This window comes from Patella vulgata, chromosome 3 (assembly GCF_932274485.2).
Source record: "Patella vulgata chromosome 3, xgPatVulg1.2, whole genome shotgun sequence".
NCBI classification, from domain to species: Eukaryota; Metazoa; Mollusca; class Gastropoda; family Patellidae; genus Patella; species Patella vulgata.
The window spans coordinates 46,424,941-46,442,878 of record NC_065881.2 but is presented as its reverse complement, the minus strand read 5'-3'; the positions used below and the strand labels follow the sequence as shown (position 1 = coordinate 46,442,878).

At 33.5% G+C, this 17,938-nt stretch overlaps 1 protein-coding gene across 27 annotated transcripts in view; it reads right to left on the bottom strand.

Annotated features, from left to right (window-relative positions):
* The window catches only part of LOC126816312 (uncharacterized), a 64,084-nt gene that overhangs the window by 27,960 nt on the left and 18,186 nt on the right, over window positions 1-17,938 (bottom strand). For 22 of the 27 annotated variants that reach the window (XM_050542704.1, XM_050542705.2, XM_050542728.2 and 19 more), the window contains exons 3-9: window positions 16,249-16,378; window positions 7,012-7,206; window positions 6,747-6,863; window positions 4,314-4,463; window positions 3,906-4,070; window positions 3,217-3,336; window positions 1,405-1,509 (exon numbers count right to left, since the gene is read on the bottom strand). In XM_050542704.1, the coding sequence (XP_050398661.1) occupies window positions 1,405-1,509; window positions 3,217-3,336; window positions 3,906-4,070; window positions 4,314-4,463; window positions 6,747-6,863; window positions 7,012-7,206; window positions 16,249-16,269 (873 nt within the window). In that variant the 5' untranslated portion in view covers window positions 16,270-16,378. The remainder of the gene's footprint in view (window positions 1-1,404; window positions 1,510-3,216; window positions 3,337-3,905; window positions 4,071-4,313; window positions 4,464-6,746; window positions 6,864-7,011; window positions 7,207-16,248; window positions 16,379-17,938) is intronic. The other 5 variants (XM_050542709.1, XM_050542710.2, XM_050542708.2 and 2 more) reach the window with 1 other exon arrangement.

Genomic DNA, 17,938 nt, shown 5'->3' with positions numbered 1-17,938 from the left:
AAGAAATACGCAATGTAAATGGTGCGACAGGTCTTCAGACAGTGGAAGTATTAGGTCAGAGCTCAAAAAAAAGGGTTAGAATATCGGAGAGAAATGAAATGAAATGAAATGGAGTTTAACGTCCTACTGTTCTGCTCCTAACCTGGGCTAATGAAGACGGGCATACGCCATACAGTGTGCTATGAGGGAAATTTTGCCCGGACAGCGGCACTACGGCCTACTCTTATATCGAATTCCAACTGCCAAGGGATCTTTTACGTGCACGCCAATGTGTACACGGGACCTCGGTTTTTCGTCCCATCCGAACGACTAGACAGCTTTCCTTGTCAGGCCCTCCGTCCTGCATCACTGACAAGGGGAAACCACGCCGGAAAATCTGGATGAACTTTCTCGGCCAATGCAGGGATCGAACACCCGACCTCCAGGCTAGCGAGCTAGCGTCTTACCCACTTAGCCACGTGATCCCCAATATCGGAGAGAGCTATAAAGGTTATAATTAACAATTTAGGAATAAAATTAAATAGGTGAAAAACATTCCTTGATTATTCACCAAATGAACACATGCGCCAAGTTTAAACATGCATTATGCAAGAGCTAAATCTGCCTATCGCAGGTCTTTCTTTAGGCCTGAAATCTTATCTAAATTATTAATTAGACATTAATTAACTTATCCAGACCATAATCAACTCTCGATGTCAAGGCTATCAATCGATATGGACTGGATTAGAACCCTATATGCTGCAAACGCTCATTGATAATTAAATCAAAACAATGGATAATCGAGACTATGCTTTTTAACGTACTAACTTTAGTAATGATGAACGAGGCTAGGCGGAAATTTACAAAGCTGATATCTCGGTTCATAGTGGACTAATTTGACTGAAATTTTCAACAAATTACCTTTACATTATCTAGTTTTTAACTATTATAGCGAGAACTGTCAGCTCTTTATCTAATCTCCCATAATGTATCTTTAAACGTTCTACCTATCAGTTGGAAAGAAAGTTATTGTGTCCTAATAATTTTGACAGTCAAGAAATCAAGAAAGACAGATGAATCCATTTTAGTAGTCCCCTGAATTTTTGGAAGGTGGTGGGCAAAAAAGATAAATTATAGTCTGCATCACAGAAAATGAGCCAAAATGTTGACCAAATCTGGCCTAACCTAGATACCAAAATCACAAGAGTTAGTCATTTTAATCTTTTGTGTAATAATATAATACTGGCACATTATTAATAAAGACATCTACATAAAGACATAATTACATTAAGAAAATGTATGCAGTATTTTAATTATTCAGACAAGGGCCTATTTAGTAAGCATGTTTAATTTAATATGATTTTTAAGAAATATAATAAAATATAGATCTATAAAGAACATTTATTTTCAACAGTATTTCCTTACCTTCCCTGCTAGGTAAACTATATTTAAATCTGGATCGTAATAAGGTAATAACGTTCCACTATCATGATCTATATCAGTCATAACTACTGGTGAATTCATATGTCTCTGAAATATTTAACAGTAAATACAGATATTCATAACAGTGATGGGATTTAAAAAATAAAGGGGCATAACTCTTATCATTATTGAAGCAGGTGTTTTCAAACCACAATTAAGAATCATGTGTCAACAGAATATTCAAATTCATACGTAATAATAAATAGGTGCACCTCGTTATTTTTCATGTTTAATTCCCGTACAAAATTATGTGACATCGTAATACCATAGAATGAAAGCGTGCCGACTACTGCTGATCTGTACCCATATTTTTCAGGTCATAAGTCGATACATTTTTCAGCAGAAGTCTGGCTATTGTCTTATACTCAGTTTCAATTTATATACCGAGGGTAAAAAAATGACAGCCCGAAATTTAATTACATTTTTCCAATCAAAATATTCGTCAACATTTCTTAGCGTGTTTATTTATTTATTTAAAAACATAAACCCCATTCAAAATATGAACATAAATCTGAGAATATGCCATCAAAATAGAATCTTTTCTCCGACATCAGACTATGAGATCTGGCATGTTTACATCTCTTTAATTTCAAGTGTCTCGCGAGATTTCTACTTTCATTTCAGTTATTGTACTATACTCTTCAAAAAAAAGAGGGGATATTCAGAAGCAATACAAACCTGTCGAAATGCACTGTGGTGTTTATTAGGTAACCAGTGTATGTTAATAACAGGCCAATTGCCTACACATGAACATAAACAATTCATATGGGCGGCTTATCTGACGGCCCCATTTCACTCGCAAAGGGATACACTGTCAAAAGTGAAAATGGACGTTTTTGATTTTTGTCTTAATAATGAGTAATTGCTCCACCAATCCTCAGATATTCAGCAATTCGTCGTGGCATGTTCCTCATCAACCGTACAATCACGATTTGGGGCAATCTGACCCACTCCTCTTGAGTGCCACAGCCAATTCTTGCAGTGTTGTCGGTGGACGTTGACGTCGACGAACACATCTCCTGATCATGTCCCAGACATGCTCTATAGGGGAAAGGTCAGGACTCATGGCTGGCCAAGGCATATGGACAATATGGTGACGCTGGAGGTAGGGAACGGGCATTATCATCTTGAAAGATGAAACGTCGACCTGCACGTTGAGCAAAGGGCAAAACTATCGTTGCCAGGATGTCGTCACGGTAGTACACACCAGTGACCCTTCCTTGAACAATATGCAAGTTCGTTCTGCCAGTCATGGGGATTCCTCCCCACACCGTAACAGAACCACACCTGAATCCGTCATACTGTCGGACGTTAACGTTAGCATGACGCTCATTTACACGCCTCCAAACGCGAGCACGCCTATCGTTGAAATCCAGAGTAAAACTGGACACTCATCTGAGAACATTACACGCGCCCATCGACGATTACCCCAATTTCTACGCTGCCTACACCACTGATGCCTGTTTGCCATGTGCTGGCAAGTTAATGGAGGCACAACACGCGATCGGTGCGCATGCAATTGGGCTGCATCTAGCCGATTTGTTTTCGTTTGGGGTATAACTCGAATTCCTGTAACTTTGGGAGATAGACCAATATTTTAAGTTTCATCTAAATCGAATAATAATTGTGACCTGCAGAGTGTCCACAAACAAATTGTGGACGGACGGACAGGGGCGACAACAATATACTTCCACATGAAAATGTGGGTGTATAAAAACTATTAAGTTGTTTCATAGACTTTACATATGGACTTACAACATCCCATAAGGCAAACTGTCTTGAACTCATCCTTGAGAACCCAGTAGTAACTATTCTATGATTATCTCGAAGGAAAATCCCTTTACATGACTTAGTTCCTGCATGACCTTCTGTTTCCTGTAAATCACAACAACATAAGGCACATTTATATCATTTCATAATCTGTATCATAAGTATTGATACTTATCAACTTCTGTTACATTATTTTACCGGCTTTTGACTCTGTTATCCCCAATATATTTTAATATAATAATACTGCTGCCTATTTTCACAGGTGGCCAGGTGTAACAATGTTTACCATTGAAATGTTTTGGATCCAAAGACTTAACAATATTCATATATAGGAGAACACTTAGATATTTTATCTCTTTCCTTTTTTTCTTTAAATTTACTCTGGTTGTTCATTGTTCAACTAATCTTAAAAATTCTATCGAACATGAGGGTTTTCACATTGATATTTACTTGATAAGCTTACTTCAACCAGATCTGAACCTTATGGATATCTTCTCATATTGAAGTAGTGTGAATCAGTCAAAAATTACGAGTATTATATTCTAGACAGCATGTTGAGAACCTAACACTATTCTTAATTACCTAATGGTAATTAGTCTTCAGTGATAATACTTTTAGTTTTTGGAATCCCCAGTACTTTTTAATTTGTTCTCTGTGATGTTCCATCTACTTACTATTGCTACTTGAGCTATTCTAGGATCTATAACACGTATTCTTCTATCTTTAGATGTTGTACAAAATAAACTACCATCATTATTCCAATACATAGAAAATATTGTGTCATTATGACTATCTATTATATTTACAGGTTCGGCTTGTTCAACATTCCACACTATACACTGAAATAATAACATTCAAATTAATATGTAGTGGTCAACCACACAATATGATTTTAATTTTAGTCTTGGCAACACCAAGATAATACTGCCAGATACTGTGGATAGATAGATAAACAAAGGATGCCTTTGTGACAATTAAATGTGCTAGAACAAAAATGTAAAAGTCAACTGGACTGCCAAATACTTGTAATGACATTATACAACATAATTACAATTTGTGAAAAGTTACAACTTGCAGCTTACTTTAAAATCAAAGCCAACTGAAAGTAGAATATTTTCTGCTGTTGGGTGCCATTCCACATAACCAACTTTTCTCTGATGACCATGTAGATCAACTGACCATTCTGTTAAGTTGGAGTATAAACCTTCATCAGGAATTTGCCAAAGTTTAATCTGAAAAGAAAAACAGAAATGAGTGGAATGTTTCAAATGCCATTGTCATTATTTGTATTTGATTCTTTTGTTAAAACAATATACCGGTATATCAAATCTTCTCAAGCAGCAGTCAAGTTTACAGCTCAACCAGTATGGAAATGAGGTTTAACATTCTTTTCTGGTCCGACCGGGCGAATGAAGAAGGGCATATACCATGCAGTGTGAAAAGAGGAAAATCTTGCTCGGCCAGCAGCTTACTATTACTCCAGGGAAAACAAGCAAGAAAATCCTGTTGATCTTTGTTGGCAAAAATGCAGAGCGAACCCTAGACCTCCTAGTTAACAAGCCCAGCTCCTATTGATCAATTGTGACTCTCCAGCAAGTAGGGAAATTGAGAAAACACTTTTACTAATATATTATTTATTTATTCATAATAAAAAATCAGACTGTAATTTACACTGAGTGTAATCTGTATCACCCGATAGCGCCACTAGTCACATAGTTCATCTGTGAAAGGGATACTGGCGAGCATGCACAAATAATATTAGAGGTCTTCCTCGGTGTATAAGGAATATAAAAAGTCTTCATAATAATCCATTAAGAATTGCAGCCTATAGGTGACACACAGACACAAAAAGAAATTGGGTGTGGCTCAAGGAATAAGTATGCAAAGTTTCAAAACAATCTGTAAAGAATTGTGCCCTGTAGATGACACAAATACAAAATTTGTATCAACTTGGCAGAATAAATAATTTTTGTTTTGTTTTGTTGTGCAGTTTTTCCTGCACTGTCTAATAGAAGAAAATAATGTTCTTAATTGCACTGAAAACATACTGTACAACAGTAGGATAAATTATGTATAAACGCACATAACCACACCCAATACTGAAAATAGCACAGTTGTATGTATGTAATATGTATGTAAAGAATGACAAGTGTGTATATTGCTTGGCACCAGATACATAATGACTATACAGTATATACTTTTATATCTACATATATTTATATCAGTGGTATGTGGAAGTCTGGTGGTTATTTCATCTCTTAACAGATTTTCTCCTAGTATGGTAAACATAGGTCTGACATTAGTAATGGTATTGTTAGATCAATGTACACTATCAGGTGGATTATAAGGTTTATTTTATGGATTCCCTAACTTTATAAACCTATAATGGTAAATCTCTTTGATCTTTGGGGTATATTCTATGCCCGGAATAACTTGTGGTCTGAAAGTCGGGGGCGCCTTTGAATATATACAAGGGAATTTGGGGTTATTCTTCTAGAAGTTTTTCTTAAAACCTGTAGTAACGGGTTAGTCTTCCAGTGTAGGCTTTACTTTCCATAAGAAAACAAGATAAAAGGTTTTTCTTACTGGAATTCTGGGATATTCTTTATATTGCTTATCAACCATCTATGTTTACATGTATGTTAAATGAGAATATCCCAGAATTCCAGTAAGAAAAACCTTATATTATGTTTTCTTATGGAAAAAAACATACGCTGGAAGAATATCCTGTTACAGATTTAAAGAAAAACTTTCAGAAGAATAATCCCAAAGTCACCTGTATATATCCAAAGCCGCCCCCGACTTTCAGACTTTCCGGGCATAGAATATACCCCAAAGATCAAAGAGATTTACCGTTATAGGTTTATAAGCACATGTAAACATAGATGGTTTATAAGCAAGATAAAGTCCTCGACTTCGATTATACTGGGGAAGAAAGACTTCAGAAAAAAAACCTGACAGAAAAACCTCGGCCTGCTGGCCTTGCTTTTTCTTTTTCTCAGGTTATTTTCTTCAGTTTTTCTTTCCCCAGCATAACTTCAGTCTCGTGCTTTATCCTACACATAACAACCTGTTTTTTTGAAAATAACTATACTGTGATCATTTTTGATAACACACTGAAACTTTTCAAATATTAAATTATTTTTTCATGTTTTTGCTTCTGTCGTTCTTTTTGAATACAGTAATCGAATTAAAGCCAAACTATTTCAGACTAATATAGGGAACTACGTACAGACTTTAGAAAATATTTAGTACCGGTAGTTTAAACAACAAGCATATTGGTCCATTATTATGCCATCCAAAATTCAATTATTTATGTCATGCTCCCATCTTTTATTTTATAGGGTTAGCTGAATCCTAACAATAATTTATTTATTTCCATGAAATAGCATCTATGTTTTGTGTTTTTATCATCCAGATTACTATCTAACGAACATTCTGTCATTATTATTGATTATTGTTAACTTTATTGGCCTTCTCACACACCCAGGCTTTAAAACAAAATAAAAACCTACCGTAGAATCATCTGCACCTGAAGCTATAATATTTTCATTGAAAGGGTTCCATTTGATATCCATAACAGCACCTGCATGACCGCATACTTTTGGAGAATTTATGTCCACTCGACCAGTCTAAAATAAAAAGTTATCAACAAATAGATATCAGTTCCGAGATATTTTAATACACAGTTTAAGAAAAATATGCCAGGTATCAAATTAAAATTAATGCTATGAAAATAATAATATACAAATATCAGTAAGTATCTATCAATATACCTACCTTTTCAATAGGTAACACTACAAAACATCCTCCACCTGAACTTTCTGTGACGACAGCTACAAATTTCAGATTCACAGCACAAAAATGGCTTTCATGAGCATTTCGTGTTATTCGCACATTTTCATAACAATGTTCTTTCCGAAAAGGGCTACCGTAAACATGGCGGAATTTGGTACTCCGCATTTTAAATGCCATCTGAAAAATGGAAGAAAATCAGAAGAATAAACAATGGCAGTATAGTTAACACTTTAATTCCTTCCTAATCTCTGTGCAATCTTAGCTTACACAAGATGCTTGTCAAATTTTGGCACAAAGAGAAACCATTTATTGCATTGAAAGTTTACATTTCTTTTACATTAAATCAAATCAAATCTCTTATTGAGTTAAGAAAGGCCTAAAATAATACATTAAGATATAAATGTTTACAAAATATCTCTATCATATTATTACAGCATTACGTTTAAACTTAATGAAACATGCTAGTTTAATCCACATTTAAACTTGTCAACAACAAAACATATTGCAAACCTTCATGCTGAAAAGTCAAGACAATTGACATGCATACAACTCTACAGCTCTTATTACACAAAAATACATGTAAGGGATTATGTGGACAAGTTAACTTCAGTTTTCTTTGCAAGATAATCTGTCAAGCTTCACTATATTCTTGTTTAACTATTTCTTTTACACTTCTCATATAAAACAAACTCTAGGAATGATAGACAAGGGTTTCCTTTATGATAGCATTTCTCTTTCAATATAAGGGACACACGTTTTAAGAAAGGAAAGAATCACTTCCTTCCAACAAAATCAATCACAAAATGGCTACATGCCCACTTTTAATTAACTTACGAGATCAACAGAATCAGAAAATCTTATATTTGATATGCGAAAAATACTTAAATATTGATAACTTATTTGCATGAAGATATACACATTATAAAATTAATAACATTTTTACCAACTTAAATAAAGGAGAATGCAATAGTAAAAGTTTAATTTTATCATTTACTTAGTTCATTGTGTAACGGATTTCAGCATTATTTTTTTTAAAAAAAAGTTTTAGTAACAAATAACGTTAAAAAACAGAATCAGAAGATCTTATATTCGATATGCGGAAAATACTTAAACATTGAAAATTTATTTGCATGAAGATATACACATTATAAAATTAATAACATTTTTACCAACTTAAATAAAGGAGAATGTAATAGTAAAAGTTTAATTTTATTATTTACTTAGTTCATTGTGTAACGGATTTCAGCATTATTTTTTTTAAAAAAAAGTTTTAGTAACGAATAACATTAAAAAACACTTTCGGAATTTCCGGAATTACGGAAACACCCGACAATTAATGAGCTGAAGCTAAATCATGTGACATGACGTAAGAGGCGACTCTGGTGTAGCAGTCGCTGTATATTTCAATATGGTATCGGCAAAAAGTGACAGCTTGTCAGACATTGATTTCACCCCGAATATTCTTCCCAATCAGTACGAGCCAATTAGAAAGGCGAGCAACAGCGGTGACGATAATAGTTCGGACCATTCTACCATTTCTAGCCACGAAGAATGACAAATAGGCACTAAAAACAGCGTAGGCCTACCTTGTATTATCACCACTCCACAGTCCTTGGAGTTGGATTCTCGATAACTTTTCGCTTCATTTATCGATGTTCATGCTTCCTCAGCGAAAATATATCAGAGAAAAACTATTAATTCCAATAAGTTTACCCTAGCCATAGGGTAATACGGTATTATATGTCCTAGACTACTTTCTTTGTGCAACAATTGAAAAACAAGGATCACATACATAGAACTATCGGCATCGGACCCGAGTATCCGCGTATCGCTGAAAAAATATTCTATCACACTCATTTACCTAGTTAAATCTGACAGACTTCCTACATCTAGGACTATCTATGATCGACTGCAAAATCGTCGACATGGGCCTACACCTACTACTGGCGCGGAAGACGCTTCGAAGTGGGGATATTAATTTACATTTAGTAGTATTTAGCTGGCCTACCTAGCTGTGTTGTTTACATTTCATTGCTATGGTTACATCAGTCATTTATATTCCTAGATTTTGAAAGCATGTCGGTTTCACCATAGAACTATGCATAGTTTTTGCATTGAAAGATAACATAACTGCTATATCTTGATCGACATAATAATATAATTAAAATTGCACTGGTCACGTTCGTAAGCAGATAACTCGAAATGCTCCAAACAAAGAGAAGCATGTTTTGACATCGCCTCGTTGACATTGCTGTGTCCAGACCATTCTGCGTGTTGCCTCGCTTGAAAATTTTTTTTAAAAATGACACATGCTTCCTGGTTTATTGTTTGTGCTATTAGTACATCCCCAAACAACGCAACTGACCATGATAATGCTTCCAGGTAGACAAAATGACGGGATGCAGTGCTCAGTTGCAATAGTCTTCTATAAGTAAAATCACGACGTCTGTCGTCTTTGACATCACTCACGGAAAAAATCAAAACGAGGCTGCAGATATGCATAAATGTCAGTTCAGTTTTTTTGGGTATATTTTTCCAATATGACTTTTCAGAATGACTTTTAAAATTTCGCAGGGCTAAAAATATTCTAATATTAACGTTATTTTTCATAATAAAACAACTTTTTGCGAAATTATTCTCCTTTAAAGGATAAAGAGCTTACAGTTCTCGCTATAATAGTTAAAAATAGATAATGAAAAGGGAATATGTTGGAAATTTCAGTCAGATTACTTCACTTTGAGCAGAGATATCGGCCACACAATAACAGTGTACCTTCGATTGTCATTGCTACCGTTGTTACGATAATAAACAAAGTGTACTTTATCCATTTTTACAGTAAATCACCAAAAGCAAAACATGTTTAAATCTACTTAATAGCAGAGCCATCCAATTGCAAAGAGAGGTGTTTATGGCCTTGATAAGTTAATTATGTCTAATTAATAATTTATAACATTTAAGGCCTAAAGAAAGACCTGCAATAGGCAGATTTAGCTCTTGCATAATGCCTGTTTTAATAAACACTATGACCGATAAAGGTCTAGATTTTGAAACATTATTATTTCTTTACAAGGCATATTAATACTACAGTGTTCAAAATTACAAATTTCTATGGATACTCTGGAGATATTTTATAAATCTGAACAATCTTATCCTATAGTACATGTATGCACAAAAAAAATGAACATACAGCATAGTTGAAGATATGTTTTCTTTTAACACATGATTTAAGCCAATAAATGACACAAGAGCCAGACATGCATCTTCTTAGATCAGCATGAGACTGGGTCTTCATTACAGATTTGTTTTCCTTTAATGGAGCATAATCTAAATAAACATCCACAGCACGAGATAAATCTCAACTGAATCATTTTATGTTTTTAAAGCATTAGAATCTCTGCCAAGTTTATTTACATGAATGGAATGGGAATAAACCATAACACATATTTATGGAAGAGCAATTACTAATTTATTTTGACGCCGAATGGAATGGGATTTAATGTCATGTTAACACAATATTTTGTCATTTTTGTGACAAACACGATAATTTTCATATCTATGGTTGTGTGTGCCGATTGAGGTAGGGGAAGTTTGCCAGGGCAACAATGTTTCATCTTACGCTCTATGTTGATTTTAATTTGAAATGTCAAGGGTTCTTTCACGTGCAAGCCAATGTGTTCATGCATGTAAAACATTAACACTACATGATTTTATATACCAGTACTCAATACCAACCAAATATTGAATAAAGAATACAGCAGGGTACTTTCTACATAGAAATTAATTTATACACTGAGCCAGTTACTGAAATAACATATTGTCATTGGCTGAATATTAAACATGTGGTTGCCATGCAAGATACGCCCACATTTTGCAAGAGATAGACAGAAACAAACTAAACAGCGATTTTTCGTATTTTCAGGAGCCATAACCCAGGATGTTACAGTCCGACATGCGACAATATCAAAAGGAACCAACAAGTTTCATCAAAATCAGATAATTCTCAGTGATGGCAGAGGAAATTCTGGTGTGCTTTCCCCTTGTCAGTAGTGCAGGATGGAGGGCCTGGCAAGGAACAGTGTATAGTTGTTTGGATGGCACAAAATCTTGAGGTAGTGTGGACACCCTAGCGTGCACGTAAAATAACCTTGACAGTTGGAATTTGAAATAAGAGTAAGACAATCACTGTCCGTCCAAAATTTCTATCATAGCACATTGCATGGCGTATACCTGTCTTTATTAGCCAAGTCAGTACAAAAAAAGTAGGATGTTAATCCCCATTTCATTTCATTTTTGAATGTAGTTGAGACATCAAGAGTGTTTGATAAGAATAACTACAATGAAGTCAACATTAACTGCAACTGATGCTAAATCAATGGCCTTACATCAGATTATAACGTTATTACGAACAGATATTCTTCTACTAATCTGTCTACTTATATACAGATCAGGCTATAAAAAGAAGCAGGAATGATTGTTTTCATACTATATTTATTGATTGACAAACTAGCCATGGCGCCTGCATTATAATACATGGTGTAACATCCGTCAGACTCATTAATCAGTATTAAACACCTTGATAGTGCATTTTATAAATACTATTACATAATGCATTTTATAAATACTATTACATAATAGAAGTAATTTCCAATGTAAGCATATCTCCCGGAAATAAAAAGAAGTGAACTGAAATGGCTTTGTAATTTTCATCAGTCTGATATAATATAAGACATTAATGTGTAGGACTCAGAATTTAAGATGAAGGTACCCTTTGGAATCTTGCCAAGTTATTCTTCAAATTCTATTTTCACCCAACTAGATTAATATCACCTTAAAAACAACAATATAAGCCATGATTGATGTAAATCATTGTAAAAGGAAGCATGACAGGGAAATGGTGTCATCAATCTGCACAAAGTTATGAAGACATTTGAGTGGCTGCAGAATATCAAAGCCAAGAAAAGATTTAGAAGAAAATTGATATATATTTTCAAAAGTGGCAAATATATTTAAATGATTTAAATAATATACAGTTAAGTCAGACAGAAGCTTTTATCAAAGCAGCAATATTATAAAGATAGGTTGCCAGGCAAAAAAACATACACCCACAGCAGTTAAGTCGTCTGAACACTCCACAAGGGTTGTCACATATCTATTGTCTTGTAGGTAATGGGAGAGTATAAAGGACAACAAAAACTAATTATGAGTAAAACCCCAATAAGTAATTATCAGAAATAATTAAATTGGCCTCTAGTTTTTCAAGATACTAACATTTATTATACAAAACATGTAGGCCTACCGGTAACAATGATAAATTCGGCTGTTTGAGTTATTTGAAATCGCTTGAAATTAATGTTTCATCAAATAGACACTGCTGTATTAATTTCAAATCAATGAGGAAACAACTTGAACTGCTAAACGGTGAACAAGATTTTAAAAAGTTATCAAGGGTAATAACTCTGAAGTAATTCTAGACCACTTCATTAAAATCAGAATGTAAAGATAGGTTGCCAGGCAACGAAACATATGCCCACAGCAGCTAAATCATCCGGGCAGTCAACAAGAGTTGTCGCATATTTTTACTTTTTTCGGTAATAAAACATTTATAATACACTAAAATCTGATTAAGAGCAACAACTCACGAAGTAACTATCAGAAAACCATTAGAATTTTTGGGTTTTTATAAAGTTCTGCCCCATGCTAACGTTTTATATACAAAGATTTTAATATCATGGATTTAACTGTTCAAGTCATAAAAATTCATTGAAAATCAATATACTTGTTCGTCTCAAGAACTTAAACTCTGTGTATCAATCTGAAGTCAATCGGATGATAACTTTAGCCTTTAGAGTGTCACAAGATTTTCCAAAGTGATCAAGGGCCATAACTTTGGCAGTAATTATCGGAAATCATTGAAAATCAATAGGAATCTTCGTCTCATGACTTCAAACACTGTGTATAAATATAAACTCAATCGGACAGCCTCTAGAGTATCCACAAGATTTTTTGAAGTGATCAAGGACCATAACTCTGGCAGTAATTATCGGAAATCGCTGAAAATCAATAGGCTTCTTCGTCTCATGACCTTAAACACTGTGTATAAATTGAAAGTCAATCGGATATTAACTTTGGCCTCTAGAGCGTCCACAAGATTTTTCAAAGTGATCAAGGGCCATAACTCTGGCAGCAAATATTGGAAATCGCTGAAAATCAATAGGCTTCTTCGTCTCATGACCTTAAACACTGTGTATAAATTTAAAGTCAATCGGATATTAACTTTGGCCTTTAGAGCGTCCACAAGATTGTTTGAAGTGATCAAGGGCCATAACTCTGGCAGTAATTATCGGAAATCACTGAAAATCAATAGGCTTCTTTGTCTTATGACCTTAAACACTGTGTATAAATTTAAGGTCAATTGGATATTAACTTTGGCCTCTAGAGCGTCCACAAGAATTTTCAAAGTGATCAAGGGCCATAACTCTGGTAGTAATTATCAGAAATCGCTGAAAATCAATAGGCTTCTTCGTCTCAAGACCTTAAACACTGTGTATAAATTTAAAGTCAATCAGATATTAACTTTAGCCTCTAGAGTGTCCACAAGCAATTGTCGACGCCGGACCGACCGACGAACAGACGGGGGCGACAACAATATACGACCACATTGAAATAAAAATAAAGGAACTCGAAAAACAAATTCATCAAGATTGTTAAAAGTTGTCAAGGGCAAAAACTTTGGCAGTGATTAAACCAAATCATTTGACTTCTTTAGCCTCTAGACTAGAGCATCCACATGATTTTTCAATTTAAACCAGGGCCACAACTCTGTAGGAATTATAGAAAATCAATGCAAATCATTGGGTTTGTTCATCTCATGACCACAGACACAATGTATTCATTTAAATGCAATTGGAACGTAACTTTAACCTCTAGAGCATCCACAATTACAATTATGATTGAACAGACAAAAGAACCTTATATGTTTACAGTAAGTGGGTGACCTTATAAGTTATAGAGAGGTAAACAATGAGCATAATTCAAGAGTATTGCAATTACCAGAGCTTGAAAAGTTAGAATTTTAAAATTTATGAGAATAATTAATGACAACAATTTATCCTCGCTAGGATTCAATCGGATTAAAAACAGGCATATCCATCATATTTCATAAACACTTTCAGATGGTGGAGGGTGTGTTCTAATATGACGTCATCCAACAATAAACAGACTTGTAATTACTGATTGATGGAATTTCGCTTCATCATAACGTTATAAATTAACAATGGAACTGAACCATTTTTGGACTGATATTTCTATTAGAAATTCAACTTTTACGTTAGTTTGCAATGGATTCCCATATCGTTCAAATCACACTTAGAAACTTAAGAAGTAGTATCTACTGTTTATTATTTTGTTTTATCTAAATAGAATTATGACCACCTTCGTTGATTAAAATATCAAATAAATCATAAGTTTCATCCTATTCATGATGTCGTTCCTTAATTACTTTTTGGCTAAAATTTGACTGTATAATAAATAATCATCCAGGCAACTAGAATAGACAAACATCCATAAAGCAGAAAATACAATGTCAACAGAGATAGTGATTTTCTTGTAAAATGTGGAAAAATGTATGAAAACTGGCACCAAAATGGCTGAAAAGATTTGAAATTGTACCAAGTGGATGGGATATGATAAACAAAGAATGTTGACTGGTCAGGAAACAAACAAACAAAATAAACAACAGCTATTTTATTTGCGACTATCATTACACATAGTAATGGTGGACACCAAACAACTAAGAATTTACTACATGTATTTGACACATAGTCCTTGTATAGTCAATAAACCAACAAATTAAATCTAATAACAATTCACTTTTCATCAATATTTCCCTTCTGATACTGCCATTTTCCTTAATATAACTGTCACTTAATGGCAGCTATCCAAGTGCTATAAATGACAGCTTAATTTATTGCGGCTGATTTTATTACGATCTGTTCCAAAAACATAAATGGTATTAATCATTTTAATAACAGGAAGAAATTACATCATGTATCAAATACATTCATTATTCAATCCTCTAATACCAAAAATTGGCTTTGAATTTTGCACGGCGCTCATGACAAGATGTAGTCTCCTTGAGATTGTGCATAGAAGGTGTATGCAAAAATTAAGCAAAGACTATATCATGTACCCCACCCCAACCCTTCAAATTTTATTACTGGCATATGGAAAAATAAAAGTAATAGAAATAGAAATTAAATTTAGAAGTTTAATAACTTGTAACACCATCCTCTCCTCTTTTCCAATATAATTAAAACTCTTAAAATTCATAATACATACCACCTTTAATTACAAAGGATATCTTTTTCATAATAAATAACTAGGTTTTAATATTAGTTTTAATCTTAAATTATACATCAATCTGTTTAACACACAGATCTCCATTTCTTTTCAAATTTAGTTTTATTTGGCTTAAGCTACCACCCGTACATAAGAATTATCTATAGAGACTGAATATCCAATGCCCATTTAGGAAAATTTAATAGTTGGCTCATTTGATAAACAATATTAGCGATAGGGTATAAATGTCTCAAATCAGCTGCTGTAACTGATTTTTAAAATGGAAATGTTCTAGATGGGAACAAAATAAACTACTGTTGCCAATTCAAGTGTCCTACAACCCATATTCTATTGAAAAAAAAAACAAATTTTGTATACACTTTCAATGCAAATCTATGTCAAATTATAAACATTTACCTCTGATTTTTTGTTTTTTAAAAAAAAATTCTAGACATTTGTAGGTTAATATAAGTACTATGCCCTTGTATTAAAAATGATGTTAATTGACTATGCAGATTTGGTAAAGTTATTGTATTATTCTTATCTACGTATAATTAGTGACATTTATAACCAAGCCCATCATTCTTGTAAGTGATATTTTGTTAAAATAACTGATTGATCATAAAGTTTGTCATTTAAAATGATCATGAAGATATTAAACAAAGACGATTATGTTGAGTTAAATGACATATAGAAGGATCCAGACAGCCATTGTTATACTAAGATGTCACTAACGGCAGAAGACATTTAATAAAGCAAACTGAAAATCCAATGAAACACTAGTAGGGTAGGGTAGAGTGAACCCAAACGGTGTACAAGATGCAAGTGACAATAACTGAACATGCTATACAGAATTATTTGCTGTTTCCTCAATACATGTACCTCCAAACTGTTGGATCCCATTGTTGACAAGGTTTCTGAGTGGCGTTTCTAACAGAGAGTGATCGAAATAAAAGAGTGAATTGCAATTTTTGTACGTAGACTACCACATAAACTGCTACAGAGAAAGATGCTGCAATAAAATAATGGATGAAATAGGGATTGCATAAAGGCATATATATATATATAATGATTTGAATATATAATTAAATAAATTCATATTGATTATAATATAATATGCTATTCAAGTACTAATGATATAAATTCTAGTGAAGACACTAAGCCGGGGGGTTTCTAATGTGTGGAATGTTTATCTTCAACCTATTAACCTAAACTGATCATAATATCCATCTCTTAATCTAATAATTGTCACATTCTATTTTGTCCTATTAGAAATTTGTAATTATGTAATTAAAAAACTTGAAAAACAATTTCATAAGCATAATTAATATGATCAAAACAGAATATCAGCAACAATGTGTCTCGATCATTAGTTCATAAAAGATAGGTTGCCAGACGATGAAACATACGCCCACTGCAGCTATTCAGGGAATTTAAAAAAGCACTAAAAACTGTTCAAGAGTAACAACACAACTACCAGGAATAATTAAAATTTGATTGGCTTCTCGTTCTTCTTAGTGCTAACATTTATTATACAATACAATTATTCAGATGGTAATGTTTGAGTTAACAAAATTCATTGAAAAACAATAACCATCTTAATAACTTTTACCTACTAGATTTTTTAAAAGTGATAAAGGTAGTAATTTCAAATCAATTACCGTCCACAAGATTTTTCGTATTTATCAAGGACCATAACTCTGACAGTAATTATTGGAAATCATTGAAACACTCCATCAACACTGTATACATTTAAGTCAGACTATAGTATAACATTAGCCTCTAAACCGTCCACAAGATTGTTCAAATTGATCAAGAAGCATAAATCTGACAGTAATTATTGGAAATTAATGAACCACTGCATCAACACTGTGTATACATTTAAGTCAGACTATAATTTTAGCCTCTAGGGCATACATAAGATTTTTATAAAAAGATTAAGGGTTGTAACTATAACAGTACTTGTAACTATCGGAAATCAGTGAAAATTAATAAGCATCTTTGTCTCATCAACTTAAAACACTGTGCATAATCAAATGATATCATAAGCCTAAACAGCGAATGTGGATGACAGATTAACAGACAGAAAGGGTGACAAAATACGACCACTTTATTATAGGTGTATAAAAATAAGAAAATAACAAGAAAAAAGATGTGTTGCTAGGCAACAAAACATACACCCACAGCAGCTAAGTCATCCGGACAGGCAACAAGTGTTGTTGCATATTTTTTTTCTTTTGTCAGTAATGAAAACATTTACAATACATGAAAATCTGATTACAGGTAATAACCCATGAAGTAATTATCAGAAAACATTAGAATTTGTTTTGATTGTTTGTGTCTTGACCTTAAACAATTTATATTAACTTTAGCCTCTAAAGTCAATGAATGAAAGAAATGGAGTTTTAGCCTCTAGAACTTCCACAAGTGATCAAGGGCCTTAACTCTAGCAGTAATTATCGGAAATCGTTGAAAATGAATAGGATTCTTTGTCTCGTGACCTTAAATGCTGTATAAGTTTTTTAAAGTCAATCAGATATTAACTTTAGCCTAAAGAGCTTTTACAAGATTT